The 27,044-nt window shown below is 37.9% G+C and overlaps 1 protein-coding gene across 4 annotated transcripts in view; it reads right to left on the bottom strand.

Moving 5' to 3' along the window:
- The window catches only part of LOC118227486 (tryptophan 5-hydroxylase 1), a 214,253-nt gene that overhangs the window by 16,068 nt on the left and 171,141 nt on the right, over positions 1-27,044 (bottom strand). For 3 of the 4 annotated variants that reach the window (XM_035417998.1, XM_035417995.1, XM_035417996.1), the window contains exons 2-3: positions 710-847; positions 51-234 (exon numbers count right to left, since the gene is read on the bottom strand). In XM_035417998.1, coding sequence (XP_035273889.1) covers positions 51-234; positions 710-847 — 322 coding nt within the window. Of the gene's footprint in view, positions 1-50; positions 235-709; positions 848-947; positions 1,165-27,044 lie in introns of those variants that run through there. The other variant, XM_035417997.1, reaches the window with a different exon arrangement.

Below are 27,044 nucleotides of genomic sequence, written 5' to 3'. Positions count from 1 at the left end.
TCTTATAAGAAATGAGAATTGACCATTTATTAGTCAGAATAGGAATTTACCTTCCTCAGACAGACAGGAGTTGTCAGGTGGATCCATGTCAACTATGTTCACGTGCTTCTGAAGCAGCTGAATGATTTCGTTCAGCTGCTCGTGGTTGCTGTCGCAGTCCACAAAGATCTCAAATTCTGAGTTACGCCTCTTTGATTTCCGGGACTCAATGTGAACAAGATTGACGTGATTCTCCTGTCAGGTAGATAAAGGAATTTACTGGCTTTAAATGTATCACCATCATAATCTAACATAATTAGATTTTGGTCAGATTAGATATATTAACATGTGCTTTGTCACAATCTGACTAAAGAATGCATACTTGTGTTTGTACACAACATCTAGTGATTACCAAACTCAGCTCTGAAATAAGAGAGAAATAAAAAACTTATATTTGTTAGTTCACGCAGTAGACAAACCACATTGCAGTTATATTGAATCTGTCTTAATAAGAAAAAATTTATTCCAACAGTGATGTAGCAGCTAATGTCAGCTCTGAAAAACATTAAATTCACTACAAACCAGCAAAAATACATGTCAAGGAAATAATTCATTTTCTGAATCTTTTCTATATCTTATAACCCAGGTGGGTGAGACTTCCCCTTCACTGTAAAACACTTTATTTTATTATTTTTAATTATTATTATGCATACCATGTTTGTGTTTATACCTGAAAAAGTTTCAGAGCTTTAACCAGCCCACCAACTTCATTTTTCAAGGAGAAAACGATAGCGGCACGTCCTTTCTCTGTTGACAGTGTCTTGTTGTCTCTGTTTTCTTCAATCTTGCTGAAAGTAGATTTGTTCATCTGCACTCATGTAAAATAAGTATGTTAGTGTTAGTTAGGTAACAATGGTCCATTGTTAAAAATTAACAGGGCTTTCTCCGGGTAAAATGAATGGTCTTACATGAGATATTGTCCACACAAACTGATGATGAATTAAGCTTGCTCTCGACAAAAGGGTGAGTGCATGTGTGGTGTACACCAAGAGAATGGTACAGGCCTGACCCCCCTGACAGTGAGAATTTTCCTGGCCTGGTTTCGGTCTTTCTATACTGTTGGGAGTGGTGTCTTGCAGGATGACAATGCCCCCATTCACATGGCATGACGGGTCACTGAATGGTTTGATCTCAACCCAATTGAACACCTATGGGAGATTTTGTACCAAGGTGTTAGAAAGTGCTCTCCACCACCATTATCAAAACACCAAATGAGGAAATACCTTTTTGAAGAATGGTGTTCCATCCCTCCAGTAGAGTTCCAGAGATTTGTATAATCTATGCCAAGGTGCATTGAAGCTGTTCTGGCGGCTTGTGGTGGCCAAACACCTTACTAAGACACTTGATGTTGGTTTCTCCTTTAATTTGTCACCCATTTACACATAATGTTATTATTATTCTGGTAACAAGATGAGTCCACCTACAAGCTTCTCTGATGAGTACTCGCCAAGCAGTCTCTCAGTATAGCCGATGGGACCCACCAGCACAGCAACAACTCGAGCTGGACAGCATAAGTTCTGCCCAGCACAAAGCCAGTCTGTGGTGACAGTGTGCATGCTGAAAATGTTCTGAAAACGTTCTTGAAACTTTATGCCAGTAAAGGTTGTTGTTTATGACAAAATATATTGTGCAATGTCTAAGTCTAAACAGAAGACTTGAAATTTGGAGGCCTTGGAAGAAATAACTCATCTGAGTGAATATTTCTGAGGGGGATAGTGAAAACAGCTTTGACTCCATAGCACAGGTGCAATGAAGAACTTGATCCCAATTTATATTAGTGAGCATCGAATTACATTGCCAAAATATATTTATTATTACCCAGTATGCTTATAAATAAAGTGTAGGCCTGATTTTGAGTAATAAATATGGCATGTGAAATTGTGGAATGTTTGACATGTTGATGGGGGGGAGTATTTGACAAAAACTTTAATCAATCGACCTCAATCAATGCTAATAGTAAGTCGCTTCCTTGTAGCTGTAATGTTTCAGAACGTGCCTTCAAAAAAACGTTATCTTTAGCAAAGGCAGTTCAAGCCATATTTCATTCTATTGGTTCAGGAGGTAAAAGTGAAAGTGCACTTTTTGGGATGTGGATTTTTATTTCCATGCGATGTTTACATGCAATGGACTCAATCGAGGATGACGTAAATCCGTCATGAATACCTCTATTATAATAGGTTAGGTGTCTTTACTGCTTGTGTAATAAAATATGAACGTTACTAGCTACTTATCTACTTATATATGCTACCGCTATTTACTATTACAGCTATTGAATCATTGTTTTACAGGCAATACAAAACCTGCAGTTATTCTCACACTGTGTTCATTACATTGAGGTTTCATGTCACTTTCACTTTTGAAGCAGACTGCCAACTGCTTCAATAGCCTGTAAACTAATTGTTCAGTTTATGGCAAAAAAAAAAAAAAAAAAGTACTTGGGTAGTTATTTATAAAGTTTTTTTTTTCATCACAAAGTTATATATCATGTTAATTTATTTTTATTTTATAATTTATGATTGTTAAACATAATTATTGTTTGAATTGGTTGCAGCATCATTAAAATAAAAGTTTTATTTCACCATTTCAGTTCTCTGAACATATTTCCGCCATGTACTCTATTCATGTTTTTACCTATTATAATGCAATGGTGTGTTCTATTGACATGACTGTATGATATTGTTTGTCCATGCAACCTATTCTATGTAAGATGATATAACCCAGCTCACACATTTGGCATAGGTGATTACTCAATATAATGCAATTGTGTGTTCTATTGACATGACTGTATGATATTGTTTCTCCATGCAACCTATTCTATGTAAGATGATATAATCCAGCTCACACATTTGGCATAGGTGATATAGTCAAGTGAATTAATGTTTTAGCAAGTGAAAAATATATTTTTCTTCTCTCAAATAATAGGGCCTACCAAGTAATGAATATCATATACAGTCCAAAATTGACATTTCCTGCAGGGGTTATCTATTAGATAGACCTGTTAAATACGTAAAAAACTGAGGATGGTGAAAAATATTCAAAATCACCCTAGGTCTTTCAGGGTTAATCTCACCCGCCTTTTTTCTTTTTTTTTCACGAAAGGTCTGGGTATATACATTATTCATCAATTGGTTTTGGATGACACTGAGATTTTTTCCTTCGGATTAATTCATTTTTTAGTAATATTCAGCAATTCCTATGGACCTAAACTCCTGCATATATTGTATAGCATGAACACCCCAGAATGCAAGGAGGGAGCTTTATACGGGAGCTTATCAATGGAGGTAGGGTATGGGATTAGATACCCCTCCTCAGAGTCTTTGTGTTGGTCTTTGTAAGGATGTTAATAGTACTCTTTGCCCTTGAAACCCTGCCATAATAAGTGTTCTTACTTTACATATAAGCCCCTTTTCCATCGCAGGGCTGAACGGTTCTGAGCACAGAGAGGAACGGTTCCAATGGTGTTTCCACCTGGCGCGGAAGGATTACAAACCGTGCCCAGCACAATATTTTCAGCACAGTTAGACAACCGTGCTCAGTGCAGCAGAACCATTCAGGTAGGCGGGCTTAATGACGTATTCACTGATTGGTTTCACATTACATCAGTTTTGTGACTCCGCATACGGTCTCTTCACGTCCTCTTCCGTAAGGTAGGTCGGTGGAGAAGCTAATATAAATAAAAATGCCAATCAAAAATCAAGATAAACCCGACAATAGCCCTAACATATGCCAATACAGCAGTGAAAACACTGCTCACTGAATAACAAAATAAACGGGACAAAGTTTTAAAAAATGATACCATGTCATTCTACAGTCAATATCTGGGACTAAATATTGAATAAATATACAACCTTACCATTGGTTTTACGCATATAGATGTCCCTTTTGAGACTGAGTGGTCATATATTGTCTTGGACAATCTGTTTGTGAAATATACGCACATTTGTGATGCCTGGGTACCTTCCAAAATAGCTGTGGATAATACCACACCTGTTGTTTACAGCGTTGTCGCCCTTTTTAGTACAGTCTGGCTTGATTGACAATTCATTTATTCAGTAGGTGAGAGTATAAGCTTTCTAACGAGCTTTCTAACGATGTATAACATGTCTAATATTGCTTTTTCAATAGCGTTTTATAGGTCAGCGTAACCGGAAATTTTCTTATCATCGCATTCAATTACGCATTCACGTGGTAGCAGTAAAACAAAGACGCTGCTAATGAACTTGTCAGCGATTTTTCGAAATTTCTCTGAAAATACTATTATTATTGAGGGCTTCTGAGCATAGCTAAGCCATATGTTTGCTGATAGACCTAGCTGACATAGTTTTCTGGTGTAAGACAGGAGCGGATAGAACTATATCGTTGATTTCCTGTCTCTATTTCCATCTACTGAAAACAGATAAGATTTCATAATTTCTATGTAAGTATTACTGCTCAAAATATTTTGGTTACATACATTATTTTTGAAATTGAGTGTCTTTAAATTGGTTAGCAGTATTATATAATGTGTATATTTCACACTGTAATGTAAGCGTTAGTAGTGTAATAGTTTTTGTGAAGCATGCAACAGTGATGACGTGAGAGTTGGAGCATTGCCAAAACGTGGTGGACGGTTGAAAATTGTTTCCATGTCGTCGTCCCATCCCCATACAAGAGAACATACGAGAGTACAAAGTATATAAATAAATACAAGAGTTAATTACACATTTAGGTACTGTACCGCATTGTGTGACAATATTTTTGCATTATTTTTTAACATGATAGCAATGTTCCATCTTAAACCTTCATAAGGGGCTCATTTATATGCTTTATAATGGACAAAAAGCATTTTATTTAATGTTGGAGAGATTTTGGATATGTTTCTGGACCCCTAGATATTTTAGACCACTATACTGACTGAAAGCTTGTAATTCCGACTTGAAAATGATGCAACAGTGATTTTCTTGAGTCAAAACAGTTGATTTGTAGTGTAATACGTGAATATGTTATGATTCAGAGCAATGCATAATTTAGACATTTTGGATAGATTTGGAGATGCTGGGTACACTGCTTAGTTTTTGCTTCATACATCTATAGTAGTTCTACATATCCACCCTTAGATTTTATGAACTTGTGGTCAATAAGTTTTTGATCCAGCACATGTATAGTTTAACCTGCTGTATATATGCAATCTCTCAGTATTTCATTGCAAACTAAAAAAGTGCAAATTAATTTTTGATTTTTTGTCAAGACAATTGCATTTGCGGCACTTTTTTTCCAAAATTATGAATATAAACTAATCTGCATTAGTATTGTAAATTGTACAAATGTCTTGCTTCATTTAAGCCATTTTTCAAGTCTCTGTGATGTTCACATCTGGAGTTATAAAGGTTTAAATAGGGTAACCCTAAATGGGCAAGGATTGGCAAGATTTGGCATGTGCGCTAAGGGGTTAATAATCACCATTGCCATAAATTGGATTACATTACATTACGTTACAGGCATTTAGCAGACGCTCTTATCCAGAGCGACTTACATTGTATCCAACTATACAGCTGGATATATACTGGAGCAATGCAGGTTAAGTACCTTGCTCAAGGGTACAACGGCAGTGTCCTACCAGGGAATCAAACCTGCAACCTTTAGGTTACAAGACCAACTCCTTAGCCATTATACTACACTGCCGGATTAAATGCAGGTTACAGCTACAGTGCATGCACAAAGACTGTAATCAAGTGCACGCAGGATTCTGCACTACTGGCTGTCACTGTGCACACATTAAGTGGTCCGTATTGCGTAACCAACTTTGTAAAAACCCGGAGAACTTATAATTTATAATCCATAGCCTATATTTCTCCACCAACACGAGGGCTTTATGTGTGCATGTGCCAGGCTGGGAAGAAGAAAGGACTGAAGCTTTCACACTGCTTGTCTCCCTCTCCCATGCACTGCCCCCCAGCAACACAACTGTGGTGTGCAGGCAACTAAATTGTAGCAACATTTACTTTGCATATTTGCAGACAGATACACAGATACAGAAGGATACATTGTACATAACTGCACTTGATGCGCAACAGGTTCACCCTTTGAGCTTGGCTCCTCACATCACTGCTTGCAGCTATGCTTTCATTTGTTTTTCCTTTTTTACCTAAAGTGGAGGATTTTAAGTGACATTTTCAGCAAAAACCACACATTTGGTCACAAGTAGTATTAACATCAACGATTGCAGAGTTATTTGTTATTGCAAACTTTTGAATGCCAAAAGACTATGGTCATTCCATGCTAGCTAGATGACTATTTTTTCTGTAACTTTAGGAGTGATTTCACAAGCTCATTCTATAAACAAATAAACTTTGTAGCAAATAGTAACACTTACAACTACATATTCAGGCAGTATTAATGTAATGATAAATGTAGTAGGTCATCAAGAAGGTAAAGACAGGAGAATACTAAATAGCTTGGTAACAATTAATTTTTGCCATTTGAGTTGACTTCCAGCTTGGAATTCTGAAGCCAGCAGAGAGTTCCAGTGATGATAAATCAGTTGAGACTTAAAAAAGTTATGTACAGCTTTGTTGTAGAAGTATAAATAGCTTGCTTATCAAAGTCTAGCTTATCAAAGCTCAAGCAACACAATAGGTCAGGGAAAGTTTATCTTAGTAAAATCTGGTATAGTCTAAGGCCGTCTTTGTACTGCTATACCGGTTAAGAATGCCAGATCAGAGCTGGAAAAAATGAAACAATGACTAATTTTCACGGACGTTCTTTTATTGCCTTCTACTCGGTATTTGCTCTTTACACTGCTCCAAAGAACCGGCATTGTTTCAAAAATTATCCTATAGCATAGATTATAAATGTCCTCTTCATTTGTATTTTTGACTAACTAGCAGTTTTTTTCCATCTTTTTTCCCTTGCTTTCAGTTTTTCAATTTTTTGATAAACATTGTAATCACAGACTGTACTCTCAATTTGTTTAATAATGTAGCTTTCCCATCTTATATTTATAATTCTATGGCTTCCATTTCTGTCCATTTAGTTCCTCTATCCCCTCCTGCCCTTGGATTCAGAATATGTTTCAAGGCTGATGACCATGTCTGGAATTAATTACAGAGATTTTAATGGACATGCCCATATGGGTCAGTTTCATTTTCTTTCCATTCAGCCATTTTTTTATGTATTAACTATTGCTTCGTAATTTGGTTAGGGAAACAATGGTTCACACCGAATCTGATATCAACCAGATGTATGGTTCATGAGAGGATATTTAATTTTGTGTTTTTCAAAATATTCTAAATAGCAGAACATCTAGTGAGACACATTTTATTGACCCAACAATTGTATTTCTTCCTTGTGAACAGGAGCATCTAAGAATCTTGGTAGCATGTCTCTAAGTTGACTCATTCAAAAGTTATGACTTTTCAAAAGTTGGACATTTTTGAACATGCTCAAAAGTGCCACCACTAGGTCAATTGCTGCCATGTCCTAACAGATTGCAAATTCATAAATCACTAACATGCCAATCAAGTTTTAAGAGTTTTCACCATACTGTGAAAACTCTAGATATAAGCCTTTTCCCTGGGGAAAAAATTTATAATAATTATTATTATTATAATAATAACAACAGCAGCTAGAAGCAGAAATGAAGGGGCCAAGCACTATGATGGACTGATAGTGCAGGATAGTGCATCACTGATGCAGGATTGATAGAGCCAGATACACGGCTAATTGGGTTTTAGCAACTAGATGACACTACTGAGTTTGCCCAGTTCTGTTTATGCATCCCCATGGCCTTTAGCCAAAAATGTATTAGAAATTTCATTGTGATTACTAACAAGCATTCAGGAATTACACCTCCCTTTCTGTTTGTGCAACTTACCATTAAAACAATACATTTAAAATCATGACTCACTCATAATTATAACTACTACTACTGAACATGAGAAAAGCACATCAGTGCAGTAGATTTCACACGTTACTTAACCCTCCACTTTAACGACTAATGCTTTATACAAACTGTTATATATACCATTCGATAAGGAAACTAAGCGCGCTCATGGTCACTTCATTTACTTCGCACTGTAGTCTGTGATCATGTCAACCTTCACCTACATGCCCATTCTTCTAAAAACATATTGTTTCAACTACACAATTTCATCATTTCTCCTAATTTGTCTCACACTGTTGTTATTTTCTCATATGCAAAGCCTGCTGGGACATATGCATCTGCTCCTATTCTCCACTATCAAGTTTTCCGGTTCTAGCTTAGCAAAACAGCGAAGAGGATTCCTACCTGCAGATAAGCCTAACAAAATGCCTTATAAACCTTACAAACACTAAAAGTGCATCTCCATGAAATAACAGACAACGGAGCAGGACAGAAGAGTACACAAGTTGCGACCTAGGGAGTTCTAATTCTATGGGCTTGCTGATTCTTTTGTCAATCAAGGCTCGTTGGATGGCCGTCAAATCCGTGAGTACATACACTGGCCATATTTCACCTGCGTTTCTGATGCGTTTACACTTACGCCATCACACCCTTACATATATAGCAAACCGAAACTGCTAAACGGGACATGCTCATCACACTGTACAAATTCACACAAGGATAGCCATAATCCACAACCGTTTCTTACAGGGTCACTTCGCATTTCTCACTCTCATAATAAAACACTTTGCAAAAAGAAATGATCTCTCATAAAAAACGTTTTCAACGTACAAAAATGCCAAGTTACTCACACATACAAGACATACACCGTCTATAACTCATTCATTCAGACTGCCAAAATCCAGGCCTGCCATTAAAAGTATTGATATCAAAATGACGCCAAGTTACGGTACTACAAACAATATAGGCTATCTTGCCTCACCAAAATTAAATAAGATGTATTACAAAGCAATGCTACCCAATATTTCCTCAATTATTTCAAGTCACTTGGCCCTTTTTAGTACAGTCTGGCTTAATTGACAATTCATTTATTCAGTAGGTGAGAGTATAAGCTTTCTAACGATGTATAACAAGTCTAATTTTGCTTTTGGAATAGCGTTTTATAGGTCAGCGTAACCAATTTTTTTCTCATCATCGCATTCACTTACATATCCACTCTGTGGTAGCACTAAAAGACACTGCACCTGATGAAACATTGTCAACGATTTTGTAATGTCTTGGAAAATGCTTGTACTATTGAGGACTTCTGAGCATACCTAAGCCATATGTTTGCTGATAGACCTAGCTGACATCATTTTCTGGAGCAAAACAGAAGCGGATAGAACAGTATCGTAGATTTACTGTCTCTGTGTCCATCTATTGAACACAGATAAGATTTCATCATTGCTATGTAAACTTATTACTGCTCAAAATATTTCGGTTATATACGTTATTTTTGAAATTGAGTGTTTTTAAATAGGTTAGTGGTATTATATAATGTGGATATTTCACACTATAATGTAAGCGTTAGTTAGTAGTATAATAGTTTTTGTGAAGCATGCAACAGTGATGACGTGAGAGTTCTAACATTGCCAAAACGTGGTGGACAGTTGAAAATTGTTTTCATGTGATCCCATCCCCATACAAGAAAACATACGAGAGTACAGAGTATAGAAATACATACAATGGTAAATGGTAAATGGACTGCATTTATATAGCGCTTTTATCCAAAGCGCTTTACAATTGATGCCTCGCATTCACCAGAGCAATTAGGGGTTAGGTGTCTTGCTCAGGGACACTTCGACCATGCCCAGCGCGGGGGATCGAACCGGCAACCCTCCGACTGCCAGACAACCGCTCTTACCTCCTGAGCTATGTCGCCCCTCACATACATGAGTTAATTATTACACATTTAGGTACTGTACCGCATTGTGTGACAATATTTTTGCATTATGTTTTAATCTGATAGCAATGTTTAATCTTAAACCTTCATAAGGGGCTCATTTATATATATATATATATATATATATATATATATATATATATATATACACATATTTTTTGGAGAGATTTTGGATATGTTTCTGGACCCCTAGATATTTTAGACCACTGTACTGACGGAAAGCTTGTAATTCTCACTTGAAAAAGGAGCAACAGTGAGTTTCTTGCGTCAAAACAGTTCATTTGCAGTGAAATACCTGAATATGTTGTGATTTGCAGCAATGCATAATTTAGACATTTTGGATAGATTTGGAGACGCTGGGTACACTGCTTAGTTTTTGCTTCATGTACAGTACTGTGCAAATGTCTTAGGCACCTGTAAAAAAATAATGCTGTACAGCTAAGATGCTTTCAAAAATAATGAAATGAAAGGTTATAAATATCGAAAAAATAATATAAAGAGCAGTAAATAGTTAAAAACTAAATAAAATCAATGTTTGGTGTGACCGCCCTCTATTAGGGCCCTTTCACACCTACGTCGTTTGGTCTGGACTTTTGGAGTTTTCAGTTTGATCCGAAACAAATTTACAGGTGTGAAACCTCCCCCGGACGACAATATAAAAAGTCTACTAGAAAAAACTCACAAAAATTCCGACACTTTCCATGTATTTTCGGAGAGGATGAGACAGAGAGGGTATGAGAGGACAGGAGAACAATGCCACCTGCAGATAAAGAAACTGCGGCAGCAGTATACAAAAGTGCGCGATGCCATGAGAAAAAGCGGTTCGTCGACAAATGAGAAGGAAAAATGTCCTTTTTACGACGACCTGGATATCATTCTGGGCACTCGCCCGACAAGCTCACTCATTATGTTGGTGGAGTCTTCCCCAACTTCAACTTCAAGTGTGTCTACCGATGTTCCCAGTGCCACAGAAAACACTTCCGAAATTTGTGAGTAGCCTAACATTTGCTCACTACTCCAACGTAGCCACATTTTTTTTTTTTTTTTGCCTGTGCCTCTCATTTCTACTGTCATACTGCAATGATATTTTTTTCAGCAGTCCTTATTATTTCAACAGAGTAGCCTACAGCTTATCCCACCAAAAACACTAGCATAGCTTGCACTGATATAAACTAGGGTACAATGAATAATGAAATGTTGAAAACAGTGAATGAATTATTCATCATGATGTCTTGTATTCTATTGTAGATTAGTGGCAGTAGTAGGCTATTGGCTATCACACTTGTGCATACATTTTTAATTCAACATAACTCAATTTCATTTTACAGGAGGAAATGCAGCTACCAGCAACAAAGAGGAAGATGGGCCAGGCACTGCAACTCCTTCCCGTAGCAGAAAGAGGAGGGCCAAGGATGCTGGAAGAATTCAGGAATACAAGAGGTTGCAGGAATCGTTCAACCACGCAGAAGACAGTAGGCAGGAGAGGGAGGATGCCACTCTGGAAAGGTGGATGAAAATGCAGCAGGAGACTGAGGAGGCTTCAGGATGATGCTGGAGGGGCAGGCAGCCACAAATGCTATGTTTATGAACGTTATGCAGACATTAATGCAAACTCAAAGCATGTCTCACCAAAGCCAAGCTCCACACCGTGCAGCATCCTGGGGTCCCCTATATCATCCACCTCCTCCAGCTCGCGGTGACTGGTTTGCACAACTGTCTCCACAACTACCAACTACCCAGGCCCAACCTACAAACCCCATTGATCTGACCCCACGTGTCCTGCATCAAAATTATATTGGTGAACCAAGTGAGAAGCATTTTTTTCAGTTGTAATTTCTTTTCAGTTATGCAGTTCTAAATTGTTTTACTGAATAGCACCCAGCACTTTTAATTTGTATGCTGTATTTGTGATGCTGTGTTTTTACTTTTCATTTTACCTTCAATACAGTTTAGCTGTATAAAGTTATTTTTATGGCCAAGTCAAGAGCTGAAAAAGAAAGACAGTTATGCAGCTCTAATTTGTTTTATTGAACAGCAGCACCCAGCACTTTTAATTGTAAGCTGTATTTGTGATGCTGTGTTTTTACCTTCTATGCAGTCTAACTGCATCGAGTTATATTTTTTATGGCCAAGTCTGTTAGGAGCTGAAAAAGAAAGACAGAGTTATGCAGAAAATGTATGTCACGAGCCATATTCTCCTAGTTAATTTTTGTTTGGCTCTGTTGTTTGAGTCTGCCATATGTCTTTGGTGCTAAAGTTTATTCTTTAAATGTTATTCAACATTGTGAAAATTATATTTTATTTTTCTATAATAAATGTTGACCAAATGTGACAGTGTCATCTCTCCCTTACAATCAAACAACATACTGAAGTGAGATGTAATTACGAATAGATCAACACAACTATTTTACCAATAAACTTCAGTAAAATAATGATGAATTTATTATAGACGGTTTCAGAACATAACAAGCAATAATGATTATGTTTCACAACAAAGGCTGCAAGTGCTAAAACAGAGTTGAAAAATGAGCACACAATGCATTCCTAATATTTTCCCCACTCTCGCCACCAATGACACGGTCTGCAGGATCTGGTCTTGCATCATGATCTTCATCTTCATTGCCAATGTATTCTTCATTGTGACTCTCACAAAAATTGTGGAGGACACAGCAGGCGGAGATGATGTCACTGATTAAGGTAACATGACAATCACATCGTTTTAATAGGCACCTCCATCTTCCTTTCAAGCATCCAAAAGCCCTCTCCACAGTCATTCTGGCTTGACTCAAGCAGTGATTGAAAGAAGATTGTTCCGGTGTTATCCCTCTGCCCTCCGGGTATGGCTTCATTAGCCATGGCAGCAGTGGATACGTGGCATCTCCTAGTATCACGAGAGGTACATCCACATCCTGAATGGTTTCTTGCCATCCTGACAAGAGTGTTCCATTCTGCCCTCGTTCATAAAGGGACGAGTTTGAGAATACGCGGGCATCATGAACCCTCCCAGGCCAGCCAATGTTGACATCCCAAAACATATTGTGGTCCACAACACCTTGCAGGATTACTGAGTAGAAACCTTTGCGGTTGTAGTAGTCAGCTGGCTTGTGAGGTGGTGCCAGGATATGACTGCCATCCACAGCTCCTGCACACTGTGGGAACCCCCATCTGTCACGGAATCCTCTGACTATTTCTCCGACTTCTGCAGCTGAAGGTGTGTGTCGGTATTGTGGCTTTAGGGTGTCGTTGATGGCAGCGACAACTTGTTGGGTGAAGACACAAGCACTCAACATTCCCACACCAAAGAGGTGAGAGATAGATTGGAGGTCAAGATTGGTGGCCAGCCTCCATAAGCATATTGCCACGCGCACCTCCACTGGCACTGCCTGGCGGTATCTTGTATCCTGTCGAGTCAGCCTTTGACGAAGACTGTCACAGAGATGATGGAAGGTGGTTCTTCTCATTCGGACATTGAGCAGCCAATCTCTCTCTGTCCAAATGTCACATACATGCTGCCACCAAGCACGACACTGTGGTTTGACCCAGATAAGAAAAAAAACCCCACATAAATATAAATACCATAATATTCAAAAAATATCAGGCCCTATTAATAATTTAAAAATGAGGATCTAAATAAAACACATTATGAAACACACTATTAATCTGCAATGAACATAGTCTATTAGCATATATATGTTGACATACTGTAGGCCTACGGCTGTCAGTAGGCTGTCATGAATATTTAATTTTAAATTTTGTTGTTTTATTTCAGTCGTTGTAGTAACATAGGCAGGGTCGGAAATTAGCATCAGCCACCAGCCAAATGCTGTAGCCTTGCCTGCTACAGTTTTGAACTGGAAGCGTCTTCTTCATGCTACTGCACGGAGAAATGCATTGCAATAAGGACACAATAATAAATCGCACGTGACAGCTCATCTTTTGAAATAGACTGCCACTATGGAAGCAAATAAGAGACATAAGTATTTGCCACTCACCTTATTGGTCTCTCCCGAAACTGAGTTTCCAGGGCTCGCAGGATTGCTTGCAGTCTTCTCCTCCTTTCCTGCCGGCGACGACGCAATCTTTGCGAGACGAGGACGTTCGTTTTTCGAATATGAACAAGCCTCGAGTACTGTGCTTGAAGTTGGTGCTGCTGGTAGTATTGCCATAATAATAGTATAATGGCAACGATACAAATTTGTTGATTCATTTTTCTCAAGTTTTTCAAGGCTACCCGCCGAATTGACAACACGCTGACGTCAGACGCGTGCCCATTTACAAACCAATCAATGTCAAGTATAGGGAGACGCAGCTCACGTAGGTGATGACGACAGGACGCAAGTATGTCATGTAAAGTTATTTAGTGCGCTCGCATAATTGCAATGTGAAACCCTAACTAACCGGATAAAATGTATACAATGTAACAAAAACTTCGGTTTGGACCTTGGTGCGGACTTTCAGGTGTGAAAAGGCCCTTAGGTACACTGTCCTGCAGTTTTATAAGAAAATCGGCTGGTAGGTTGTTCCAAGCATTTTGGAGAACTTGCCACAGTTCTTCTGCAGATTTTGGCTGTTTCGCTTGCTTCTGGCTCTCCAGGTAATCCCAGAGACCCTTAATCAAGTTTTTATCTTAAAAGTAGTCTATTACTTAAAATATTACTTTATTTAACAAAATACAAAAATGTATCTGTAAAATTTCATTTTTTGGAAAATTCATGTTTGGAAATGTCAAAGTTGCTCTTTTCTACTGACACACTAATGCAGAAAACAAAAAAGACCAAATATATACTATATATTATATTTAAAAATCTAGGGTGCCTAAGACTTTTGCACAGTACTGTACCTTTAGGAGTTCTACATATCCACCCTTAGATTTTATGAACTTGTGGTCAAGAAATTTTTGATCCAGCATATGTATAGTTTAATCTGATGTATATATGCAATCTCTCAGTATTTCATTGCAAACTTTATTTGTAATAAAACACAAGATACGTGTGCCCTAATGATAAGGATAAGCGCTTAATGAAGAAACCCAATCCCATTGCCAAAAGAAAGTCTAACATGCGTATAAATAATTATACTATGGTACTACACACTACGAATGTATTACATGGCCCATAGCAGCTCCCAAACAGCATTGCCAACTTCAAATTCATTTTGCAAATTCATTTTTGATTTTTTGTCTAGATAACTGTATTTGTGGCACTTTATTTCTTCCAAAATTATGAATATAAACGAATCTGCATTAGTATGTCTTGCTTCATTTAAGTCATTTTTCAAGTCTCTGTGGTGTTCACATCTGGAGTTATAAAGCTTTAAATAGGGTACCCGCTAAATGGGCAACGATTTGCCAGTTTTGGCATGTGCACTAAGGGGTTAAGTGAGTCTAGATGCCAATTTTGTTTTAATGTTTGTATGCAGAATGCGTGTGAATACATTGTGGGCAGAAAGTGTCACCTCCATCTGCAACTAGAGTGATTACACAGGAAGAGGGAAGCGGCTAGTTAAAAAAAAATGATAAAAAGCAATAAAATATTTCACATGCACAATAAAGTTAAATAAAAATTTTCTCCCACAAATTCAGTAAAGCAAGCCTTAAAAAAAATATGCTTTTAAAAGAGTTATAAAAGAGGTTAAAGAACTAGCCAGCTTGCACAGGGAGATTGTTCCAAAGGCTAGGGTTTCCCAAACAGTGAAGGTCTTGTCACCCTTTGTTTTACAGTAAGCGTAGTCTGGGAAATGACCAGGGCCCCATTCCAATCTGAAAAAATGCTTGCTTCTTCATGCACACTTGCCCTCAATTTGAGATGGAAATCTCCAAAATGACCAGGCTGTAATATAGCTGCTACTACCAAGGGCATTCCAATCTAAATTAAGTAAGTGAATCCCTCAATCGCCCCATTTTCTTCCCTCCAACGGAACCACCAAAAGACATCCCTCCGAGTGGCGATATTACCCAAAATGCAATGTGATGCTCCCTTCACTCTTCTGACTTCTGTTTTAATTGAGACCATCCGTCTTTATCGGTTGAATGTTAGACAAGTGAACTTACAAGTGTAAGAACTGTAGTAACATTAACGCTGGTTTTTCAACATGAAATGTATGCAAGTTATATGATATTTTTGGGAAGAATATCAGTTTTGTGTTTGTTCCAAATAGCATTAGTTGATTTCAAACATAACTTAGCACAGTCTTGATTAAGTTCATAAGAGGATTGCTTGCAAGAGCAGCTTGACTTACTGTATAGATTAAAAACCTTATAACGTTATAGCACGTATGCCATCTGTCAAGTCACGACTTGGTGGGGCATGCTATATACCTATAGCTATAGCACAGAGTTTGACTTTTCAGGGTGATGGGTTATGATTGAAAAGTTGACTTACAGAAAATTTTATATACGCAATTATATAAAATATATAGATTTTATGGTAACTTGACAAACGTACTTCTGAAAATGATGCATGCCAATTTCATGGTCATCCAGTCAGTGGTCTAGGAGGAGATATTTAAAATGTGTTTTTTGGGAAATTCTAAATTATGGTAAATGCAATATGGTGGAAATTGATGGGGGTGGGTGAACTCAACAGGACCAAAGGAATCTAGGGGGGGAAAGAATCAAGACTCCTGGTCAAATGCTTCAAAACTTACAGCCAAAAGTTAAGTACAAATTTGGCCTGTTGGTGGCTCAAGAGGGGCTAATGTAATGACCACAAATTTGGTGAGGTGATACCTTGGACTGTGCTCAGTTTTCTATCCACAAAAATCCACCAAGTGGTTCTAGGGGCCACCATAGACTCCCGTGGGAGAAAAATGATAATAGTGAAAAAATCCAACAAATACAATTTGTGCCTATGCACATATGGTGCTTGGCCCCAGATAAAAAACAGCACAAAACAGTAGGTTCCAGAAGCTTTGCTGCTTGGACCTCTAATAACTAATAACAACTGCTTGTAATAAAACATAGATGCTACACCCATCCTTTACTAAAACCTTGCCCAAAGTGCAGATCTTTGAAGTGGCAGCATATATATATATAAGTCACAATATTCACAATATGTATATTTATTAAGGAATTGCTTAACCCCTTTGCACAGATACCAAATCACCATTTAGGTAGTGTGCTATTTAAAGCTTTATAATTCAAGATTTGAGCTTTACAGAGAACATTAATCATTTATATTCCTAGTTTAGGGAGAATAGTGCCACAAATGCAGTTATCTTGGCAAAAATGCAAAAATTAGGTTGTTTAGTTTGTTTCATTTTAAATTAATTACTGAGAGCCAAAACAGCTAAAACTATACATTTCCTGGATCATAAATTTCTTGACCACAAACGAGCAAAATCCTAGGGTGATATGCGGAACTACTAAAAATCTACAAAAAGTAAGCAGTGTCCTTTAGTGTCTCCAAATCCAAAATGGCTATATTGTGTATTGCTATAAATCATAACATAATCATATATTTCACAACAAATCAACTGTTGTGACTCACGTTTGTATAATTTTCAAGTGGGAATTACTATCTTTTCATCATGTACTGGTCTAAAATATCTAGGGGTCCAAAAACCTCTCTGAAAATGAAAAAAATAAAGAAGCATATAAGTTTGCCCCTTATGATGGTTTAAAATGAAACATTGATATCACATTGAAAAATAATGCAAAAACACTGTGACTCCAAGGGAAATTTTACATTCATCCAGCACATATCAGCACTGTAAATATTAATTTGTATTTGCAATGCCCTAAGTGGAACGTACAACCTATGGAGATACCAATACCACAAATGATATACAATAAAATTACAATAAAACAATAGTCCACTATAAGAAAAATGTTGGTGACATTCTAGCTTCATAGGAAACAGGTGCGCAACATACACATGACTGTGAAGTGTGGCTCAAGCGTCACTTTTATTGTTGCTTTATTCTCATTTATGTGTATGTGGTCTCATGTATGTGTGGTTACCCTGGATGTATTAAGCTCACATTATAATGACAAAAACTTGATTAAATTGAGAGAAGTGACATGTAATTATGGGAGTTTCAGTAAGGCAAACACAAAGCTGCAGTGAGGATTGTATTTTCATTTGATATAGCTTGACGTATCTGCAAAAAAAAAGTTTATCCCATTGCACTCAAAAAACACAAAGGAGAACATACATAAAATTGCATGGGGAAAATTTTCTTTTAACAGGTTAAGAATACATGTTGAGTGAACCTAGGTACATATGTTTCTAAAATAATGTAATCAGTTTAGAAGCTGTGCCAATTAGGTTGTTTTAAAGTCGCACTGAATTTGCTTCGCTTATATTTTGTACTACCCTTGGTGGTAAAATAGGCAGTGTCAGCTGTATTATCAAATCATTTACAATTTATAATTTTTTGTTTCGAATTATAGAAATTGATGTTTTAAAAATCACTGTGCCTACTGTGCTCTTTTTTCCACATTTTTAAAATTGCCGCTTCTTGACGTCAGGAAGCGGTTTCATTTGCATCCAGCCAATCACAGCATGTATTTGCTTATGATTGACATTGAGGGCTAGGCTGCATTTGCCACTGTCAAGTCTGGCAAACATGGCACCTTGCAAGCAGCATTGTTGTGTTGAAGGATGCACAAATACTGACTCACTACATGCAATCCCGTAGGACACACATGTAAAAAACAAGTGGGTAGAATTTTTATCAGGTTCATTAGTGTCAAACAGTATGGAGTTACTTTTGTGTCTTTATTATGCAATCAAACAGAATAGATTTGAGAGCAAAACTTTCCACACTGCAATCAAAAAATAGTTTTGAGAGAAAAACTATCGACACTGCAATCAAAAATGTTTTACTGCAAGCAAAATAAATTTGTAATTAAAAATGTATTCATGCGAATCAAAAACTTTTGTTTGCGAATCCAAAAGTTTTGAATGCTGTTTTTTGCAAATCCAAAAGTTTTGAATGCTGTTTTTTGCGAATCCAAAAGTTTATAGCTTAAGGTCTTCCTTTAGTTGTCAAGCTGTTTCCGAGTGCCTCCTTAGCTAAGGTATACCTTTTGAAAGGTAGAAGGGTGGTCTGAGGCACTCGTAGCTGTCCCTTAGCAATGCGCTCCGCTCATCCTGTCACAGTTTTAGCCTTATTAGGCCAACATTTTGCTTTTCAAATCGACAGTTGTACTACAGTGCGCATCTAGTAGGCTACATCTGCATGCTCAAATGACATAGATAGTTTAATATTAACTTTATGAAAATTAATTATCCAAACAACGTTTCTGTGAAAATGCTGTTGTTTTACCTGTCTATTGCCATCATGATGTATAAAGCATAAAGTATAGGGCCTATCCACAATACTAATCCAATTTGTGAAAAAAAAAATACCCGTAGAAAATAGTTTGTTTGTGTGTGAGTCAATGACTACACTGACTTGGAACAAACCGCCGGTTTAAGAATATAAAACCGTGTGAGCAAAGCCGACATTGAGTGAGTATACTTTCATGACCGAACTAGACGGAACTAAAGCACGTTGATTGGCCTAGCCATGAACACACATACAGGTACGGTGGCTCACAATGAACAAACAGGACAGATGATCTACACCCCTTTCCTTTAGCTCATACCTCCTATATAAAACAGAATAGCAGTGGGTAAATATCAACATTACAGAACATTTCTTTCTTACCATGTTGTTTCACGATTTTCAGTAAACAATCCAATAATGATATTCTTGGTTAAACTCTTGGTTAAGACTATCCAACAGCAAATCATGAACATATCACTTTAACAGGTAGGCCTATTCATAAGGCATACCCGGTATAGAATTAATCATGATCAATTTCCACAGACGCGTTTTTGCCTTTCATCTACGATCATTTTTGCATTGCAGAGAAAAGTCAGCGGGAATCAGTGGATATGCTGCTACAGTTGCCTGTATATTGTGTGACAAAAACAAATGAACATTAAAGCCGCAAGCGGCATTGGGAGGGGTCCAAGTATTGGCACTATCGCGCCCCCTATGTATCGATTTTAAAATGGCTTTGTCCTCATGACCATATACCTTCACCCAACATATCTACTGAATATCATGATAATTGTATAAAATATTGATGACTTATGGCCAATTTTGTGCTAAGAGACGCTATCGGATTACTTAGTTGCGTCGCCATAGATGTGTCCTGGCCACTTCCCGTAAAGGCCTTTACTAGGTTGTAACACTTAGATGGCATGCCGTAACACTTAGATGGCCCGGTGTGTATGTACAGCTGCAGCGCTTCCATGCCGCAACTAAAAAAGGTGTCACACTAGTGTTGTCACGATACCAAAATTTTGACTTTGATACTGATACCAGGTTTAGTATCACGATACTGGATACTGAAACGATACTGATTCAATACTCGGTACCTAACGATACTGAAATTACCTTAATAGATCAGAAACATAATGGGGTTGACCTCATTTTCGAATTCACGGTTTATTAAAAACCTGGTTTATTAACAACCTTTAAGTTAAAGCCTGTTCAACACATCAATAAGCATAGGCTTATAGTGGTACAACACTAAACTATAGAAAACTATATTAAATATATTTAAAAAATTAAACAATTGTAAAGTAAATTATCTTTAAACAGGTCTTTCACTTTAAAATAGATCTAAAAACAGCATATTTCAATAACAATACAGCATCTTCCTATAATAAAATATTTACAAATTAGAACAGCTATTGCTACTGAAGTGAACTGAGTCTAAGCTTGCGCTGTATCAGCTACGAGAAATGCACAAGCGCACGTCACCTCACTTGCCAACCTTAGTTGCTACTGCCATCTAGCGAAGATTCTGACAAATGTGACGGGTGCTGGAGAAAAGTTAAAGTGTTGAAGAAGTCACTCAATAGAATAAACAACATTTTTAGGGTCACTAAATACTTATAATTTGTCAGCAAAGTCGGTTTGTTTTAGTGATTCTTACAGCCGGGTTTTGGAGGCGTGATGGGGGTGCAGTTTAATTAGCATGTTTGATTTCATTGGCTATTGTCACTTTGTTTCGGTCAAGCCACCGCCCATAAATAAAGCCGTGTGGTAGTAGCCTATGTTTGTTTACTGTGTGAGGTTGCTAAAATGGCGGACGCTCAATCAGTAGGTGAGAGTATAAGCTTTATAATCCTTTCTAATGATGTATAACATGTCTAATTTTGCTTTTGGAATAGCGTTTTATAGGTTAGCGTAACCGAACATTTTCTTACCATGGCATTCGCTCTATATGGTAGCATTAAAAGACGTTGCACCTAACGAAAAGTTGTCAATGATTTTTCGTAATTCCTTGGAAAATACCATTATTATTGAAGACTTCTGGGCATAGCTAAGCCATATGTTTGCTGATAGACCTATCTGACATCGTTTTCTGGAGCAAAACAGAAGCGGATATAACTTTGATCGTCATTGATTTACTGTCTCTGTCTCCATCTACTGAACATAGATAAGATTTCATCATTGCTATGTAAGTATTACTGCTCAAAATATTTCGGTTATTACGTTATTTTAGAAATTGAGTGTCTTTAAATAGGTTAGTGGTATTATGTAATGTGGATATTTCACACTGTAATGTAAGCGTTAGTTAGTAGTGTAATGGTTTTTGTGACGCATACAACAGTGATGAGGAGAGTGTTGAAGCATTGCCAAAACGTGGTGGATGGCTGAAAAATGTTTTTATATCGTCCCATTCCCATACAAGAAAACATAGGAGTATAGAAATAGGCTACATACAAGAGTTAATTATTACACATTTAGGAACTGTGCAGCATTGTGTGACTATATGTTTGCATTATGTTTAAATTGTATCTATGTTTCATCTTAAACCTTCATAAGGGGCTCATATGCTTTACAATGGACAAAACGCATTATATTCCTTTTTGGAGAGATTTTGGATTTGTTTCTGGACCCTTAGCTATTTTAGACCAGTGTTAATAATTTAGACATTGTGGGTAGATTTGGAGATGCTGGGTACACTGCTTAGTTTTTGCTTCATAGATCTTTAGTAGTTCTACATATCCACCCTTAGATTTTATGAACTTGTGGTCAAGAAGTTTTTGATCCAGGACATGTATACTTTAACCCGCAATCTCCCAGTATTTCATTGCGAACTAAAAAAGGAGCAAATTCATTTTAGATTTTTTGCCTTGACCATTGCATTAGTGGCACTTTATTTCTTACAAAATTATGAATATAAAGTAATCTAAGCTAGTACTATAAATGGTACAAATGTATTGCTTCATTTAAGACATTTTTCTAGTCTCTGTGGTATTCACATCTGAAGTTATAAAGCTTTAAATAGGGTAACCCCTAAATGGGCAAAGATTTACAGGTACTCTAGTGGGGGAGTGGTTGGGGTGGAGTTAACTAGCTATTGTTCCCACCCATTATCTCCCTGTGAGAAGTGTGAAAAGTTCAAGATCTTTCAAGTGGATTTTCTCTGCTACTTGATTTTAGGAGTACCAACAATCAAATAAGCATATCTTCTTCAACTATTTTCAGATTTCAATGTATGACACATCATTTGAAAGTTTATAATCTGCACTTTCGTAATCTGTAAAAAACTGAAAAATGACCTTGCCCTACTTGCGGACCAAAACACCAGCACCTGTCACAAATTACACTTTTCATCCTCTCATTCGGTAATGCGGAAGACACATTTCCCTGGCTTTTACATTTGACGCAAAACTACCAAACGTCGGAAAATTCTAATACCGAACCATTTCTTTTTCTTTTTTTTTTAAGTACCGAGAAAGTGCTTAAGTTTCGGTACACCTTGCAACATTACGTCAGACACATACCTATTCCAATCCATTGCTCACCTTAGCAGAGAATGCACATTTCAGAGCGCCTCAGAGACATATATAATAATAACACATAAATATTAATTTCAAATAATAAATATGACATTGAGAAAAAATGAAACAAAAGACGAAATATCAACTCGCCACCTGCGTGCTGCGCGCAAAGTAGCCTACCGTATTATTTATTTAGACATTGGCAGATAAGAAAATTTTCGGTCACGCTGACCTATAAAACGCTATTCCAAAAGCAAAATCAGACATGTTATACATCGTTAGAAAGCTTATACTCTCACCTACTGAATAAATGAATTGTCAATCAAGCCAAATTGTACTAAAAAGTGCGACAACGCCGTAAGCAACAGGTGTGGTATTACGCACAGCTATTTTTGAAGGTAGCCTACCCAGGCATCACAAATGCGCGTATATTTCACAAACAGATTGTCCAAGACAATATATGACCACTCAGTCTCAAAAGGGACATCTCTATGCGTAAAACCAATGGTAGATTGTATATTTATTCAATGTTTAGTCCCAGATATTGACTGTAGAATGACATGGCATAACCTAATTTTTTAAAAACTGTCTTGTTTATTTCGTTATCCAGTTTTCACTGGTGTATTGGCATATTTTAGGGCTAATGTCGGGTTTATCTTGTTGCTACGGAATACGATTTCGCTCAGCTTAATGACGGATTCGAAGACTAAACGAACTCACCCGATATTGTCTTCAAATGGATCCATGCCAAAGAAAAGTGATGATTCATCCTCTCAAAAAGCTTTTACTAACAAACTTTTAGTAGCAAAAAACGAAATACCAACTCGCCATCCATGCTACCTGCGTGCGGAGTACCGTATTATTTATCCAGACACTGGCAGGCTACAGCATAAATTGCGTCTTTTGTTCATATTCAATATTAGTAATTGCAGCGAGAAACTGCAGCTGTAGATACAAGATAGTTTATATTATGGTAGCAAGGGAACGAAGCGGACTACATATGTATTACCGTCATTGTTTTATTATACCAGCGCGTTTTTGCGCGATTGCACAAAACTCAAATACTTTCAATAAAATGGTTTAGCTATTTCTCAGCATAATGACAGATTCAACGACTAAACGAACTCACCAGATATTGTCTTCAAAAGATGCCAAAGAAAATTAATTATTCATCCTGTCAAAAAGCTTTTACTAACACACTTTTAGTAGCCTAGCATGCACTCTGGCTGGTCTTCCATTGCTTCCCCGACATTCAGACCCTCCCCTCACTGATAAAAACGAGACCGTAGGTGGTGATTACTTAGTTGCGTTGCCATGGATGTCTTCTAGCCGCTTGCCGTAAAGAAGTTTACTAGATGTTGTAACACTTAAGATTTGGAGCTACAGCGCTACCGCGCCGCAGCTAATAAAAACGTCCAAATGGCGGGCAAATAATATGGTGGACATAGGTGGTCCCAATGGCAAAGTTGTAGAACACGTTCAGATGCATAGGTCAATGAGGTTTTGTGTTGATCTAACTTATGGTGTGGGAGTTATGGCCTTTTACGCATGACCCTTTGTTATAGCGCCACCATCTGGCCGACATAGGTGATTTTTGGTGCCTGAGTAGTGGGGGGCCATAGGAACCCACCTGCCAAATTTGGTTGCTGTAAGATTTATGGTTGCTGAGCCTCAGGCACTTTTAGCGGAGAAAAATAATAATAATAATAATAATAATAATCCTAACAGATACAATAGGGTTCCACCAGCTTCGCTGCTTGGACCCCTAATTAGACCTTTGTTTCAATGAGAACAAAATAATTCACCCATATGTAGCAATGTCCTTTTTCCTGGGCTTCCAAGAAGTCCCAGACTATGGCTTATATGTCCAGATTGATGCTCTTCATTTTATGTTTTGTAGCCTACAGTTTATGTATTTATTGAAACTATCACAAGGTCTCGTCTTGACTCTTAAAGAGATTAGCAGATGATCTTTAGTAGGCATAGCTTCCTCTTCTGCAATATTAGATTGATGAAAAATGATTATGACAACACTTGTTATATTAAAACGTCATTCATAAGCCTTTACAAGAGAGACAATCGATTCGCGTGGCATCGACTGATACATTTTTCAGCACCACAGTGAAGGCCAGCTCCAATTTACGATGTACCTTTGAAACTGTCCCTTAAGCAAGCTCTGGTATACATTAGAAACTTTCGTAGAACATTAAGGTACATCGAAACTGGGAAACGCAGCCCTGGGCAATATCATGGGATAGCCCATAATACTAAAATACTTAACTAGTAGTAAGTCACTAGTGCTCAGTGGATGTTTAAGTTACTTTTACTGTTATTAACTAAAACGAGACCCAGTTTAGTCCCAAAGCTGTCAAAGTCAGACTAGTGGGTCTATATTTAACGTTAACGTGTAGCCTACAGTTTTAATTTAATTAGATTTTTTGGTAAGGGGTGGCTTTATGGTTTTAAACACTGCGCGCTATGAAGTGGGTGATTGACGAGCATTTTTATGTTTTTATGCATGGTACGTTTGGTCTAAATAGGCTACATTTACAGAATATAGCGTTTTTTTCGCAAAGATGGTATTTCTCGATATAATTGTGCCGCCGTGTTAACACATACTACGGTTGCGGGTCAGCACTATTCAAGATGATAAGAAATTTTAGGATAGCGCTTCCGATTTTGCTTGTGTCGAAAGTGCTGCAACGGAAACAGCGATAGATTTACCCCCTAGCCAAATCTGTCCAAAATGTAAACAAGTCCGGCAGTTTTCACGGTCGGGAAAAATTTTATGACAACGATAGTTAACGTTAGCTAGCTAGCCAGCTTTTAAAATAAAGTCAACAGTGATAATGTTTTCTACGAAGTAACATTACTGAAAAATACTACCGTATGTCATCACAGACACTTGTTCATGTCATCCTCTCACTGATGTTAGCTAACAGTTAGTTAATAAGTTAGCTAACGTTAGCTATATTCCCATTAAATCACTGGCTAGCTAACTAAGGTTAGCTAGCACCTGATCGATGCAACATAATAATGTAGCGTTTCACAGGAGAGATACTGTCCACACACAGTTGTATCTTTGCGAATAGAACAGTTTATTAAACCAGCAAAACAAACGCACCTTTCTTAGGTAAAACAAGTGTTTAAGTCTCCAGCGGATTTAAAAATAGCAAAAACAACAAAATGTTGGCCGAGATACAAGTGTCATAGAGATGACAGTAATGAAACACCGGCTTTGAAGTTTTCCCCCTGAAACATTCATATCGTTGTTATTTCGGAACCATGGACAGAACTGTTGTGCTTTGCCAAGAGATTTATTTATTAGATTTGAACCTCACGGCACGCTGCACGCGATGTTATTAAAAATAAAATAAAAAACGTTAAAACCGTTAACACGCAAGCTAGTTTGCTTGCTAACTTGCTAGTTTGCTTGCTTGTTTTGTTGTTAAACTTTTGCCATTGTTACATTTGCTTAGCCAAAAAGCAGTTTAGAAAGAATGGATATCAGAACGTCGCTTTGTAAGAAAAAACAGAACACCCCAGCCGAGGCCAGTAGCCCCAGCAGCACCAATGATATCGCCGAGCCCGAACCAGGCGCAGAAGATGTTACCCGGGCGGAAAGCAAGGTCAGAATGGGCCCACAGCCCTACCCAGCTCTGACTGCTCCTGTCGATCTTGGGACAGAGGAGCCAGCCCAGGTGCACCTGCAATCCTACCCTACTTGGATATTTAATAATACCCAAAAACGCTCGTTTAGCAGAAGCTGGTTTAATGGAAGGAGTGGCTGGAATATTCAGTAGTTGCTGATGCTGCCTTTTGCTTTCCATGTCGGAAGTTTAGTATTGGGTCTAGTGCTAATGCCGACAAAGCCTTCACTGAAACTGGCTTCTCTAACTGGAAATCTGCGACGGAAAGCACAAAAGGTTTTGCAAGACATGCATCCAGCAAGGAACATTTGAAATGCAGTGCTCTCTGGAAGGAATACTGTGCTCGTAGTGCAACAGGAGCTGAGGTCTCCACACTTGCCAACGAGGGGCAACTGGCAAAGAATCGCTTGTAAATGGTGAATGGACTGCATTTATATAGCGCTTTTATCCAAAGCGCTTTACAATTGATGCCTCTCATTCGCCAGAGCAGTTAGGGGTTAGGGGTTAGGTGTCTTGCTCAAGGACACTTCGACATGCCCAGGGCGGGGTTTGAACCGGCAACCCTCCGACTGCCAGACAATCGGTCTTACCTCCTGAGCTATGTCGCCCCGCTTACATTTGAGTGCGATCGTAGATATCATTGAGTTCCTTGTGGCACACCAGCAACCGCTGAGGGGGACGTTGGACGCTTTGGAGTCAAGAGCATAGGGGGGAAGTGGACTATTTTTGTCTATGATGGAATACACGCTGAGGAAAGA

Source organism: Anguilla anguilla, chromosome 5 (assembly GCF_013347855.1).
Source record: "Anguilla anguilla isolate fAngAng1 chromosome 5, fAngAng1.pri, whole genome shotgun sequence".
Classification (NCBI taxonomy): Eukaryota; Metazoa; Chordata; class Actinopteri; order Anguilliformes; family Anguillidae; genus Anguilla; species Anguilla anguilla.
This window is presented reverse-complemented; position numbering and strand designations above follow the sequence as displayed.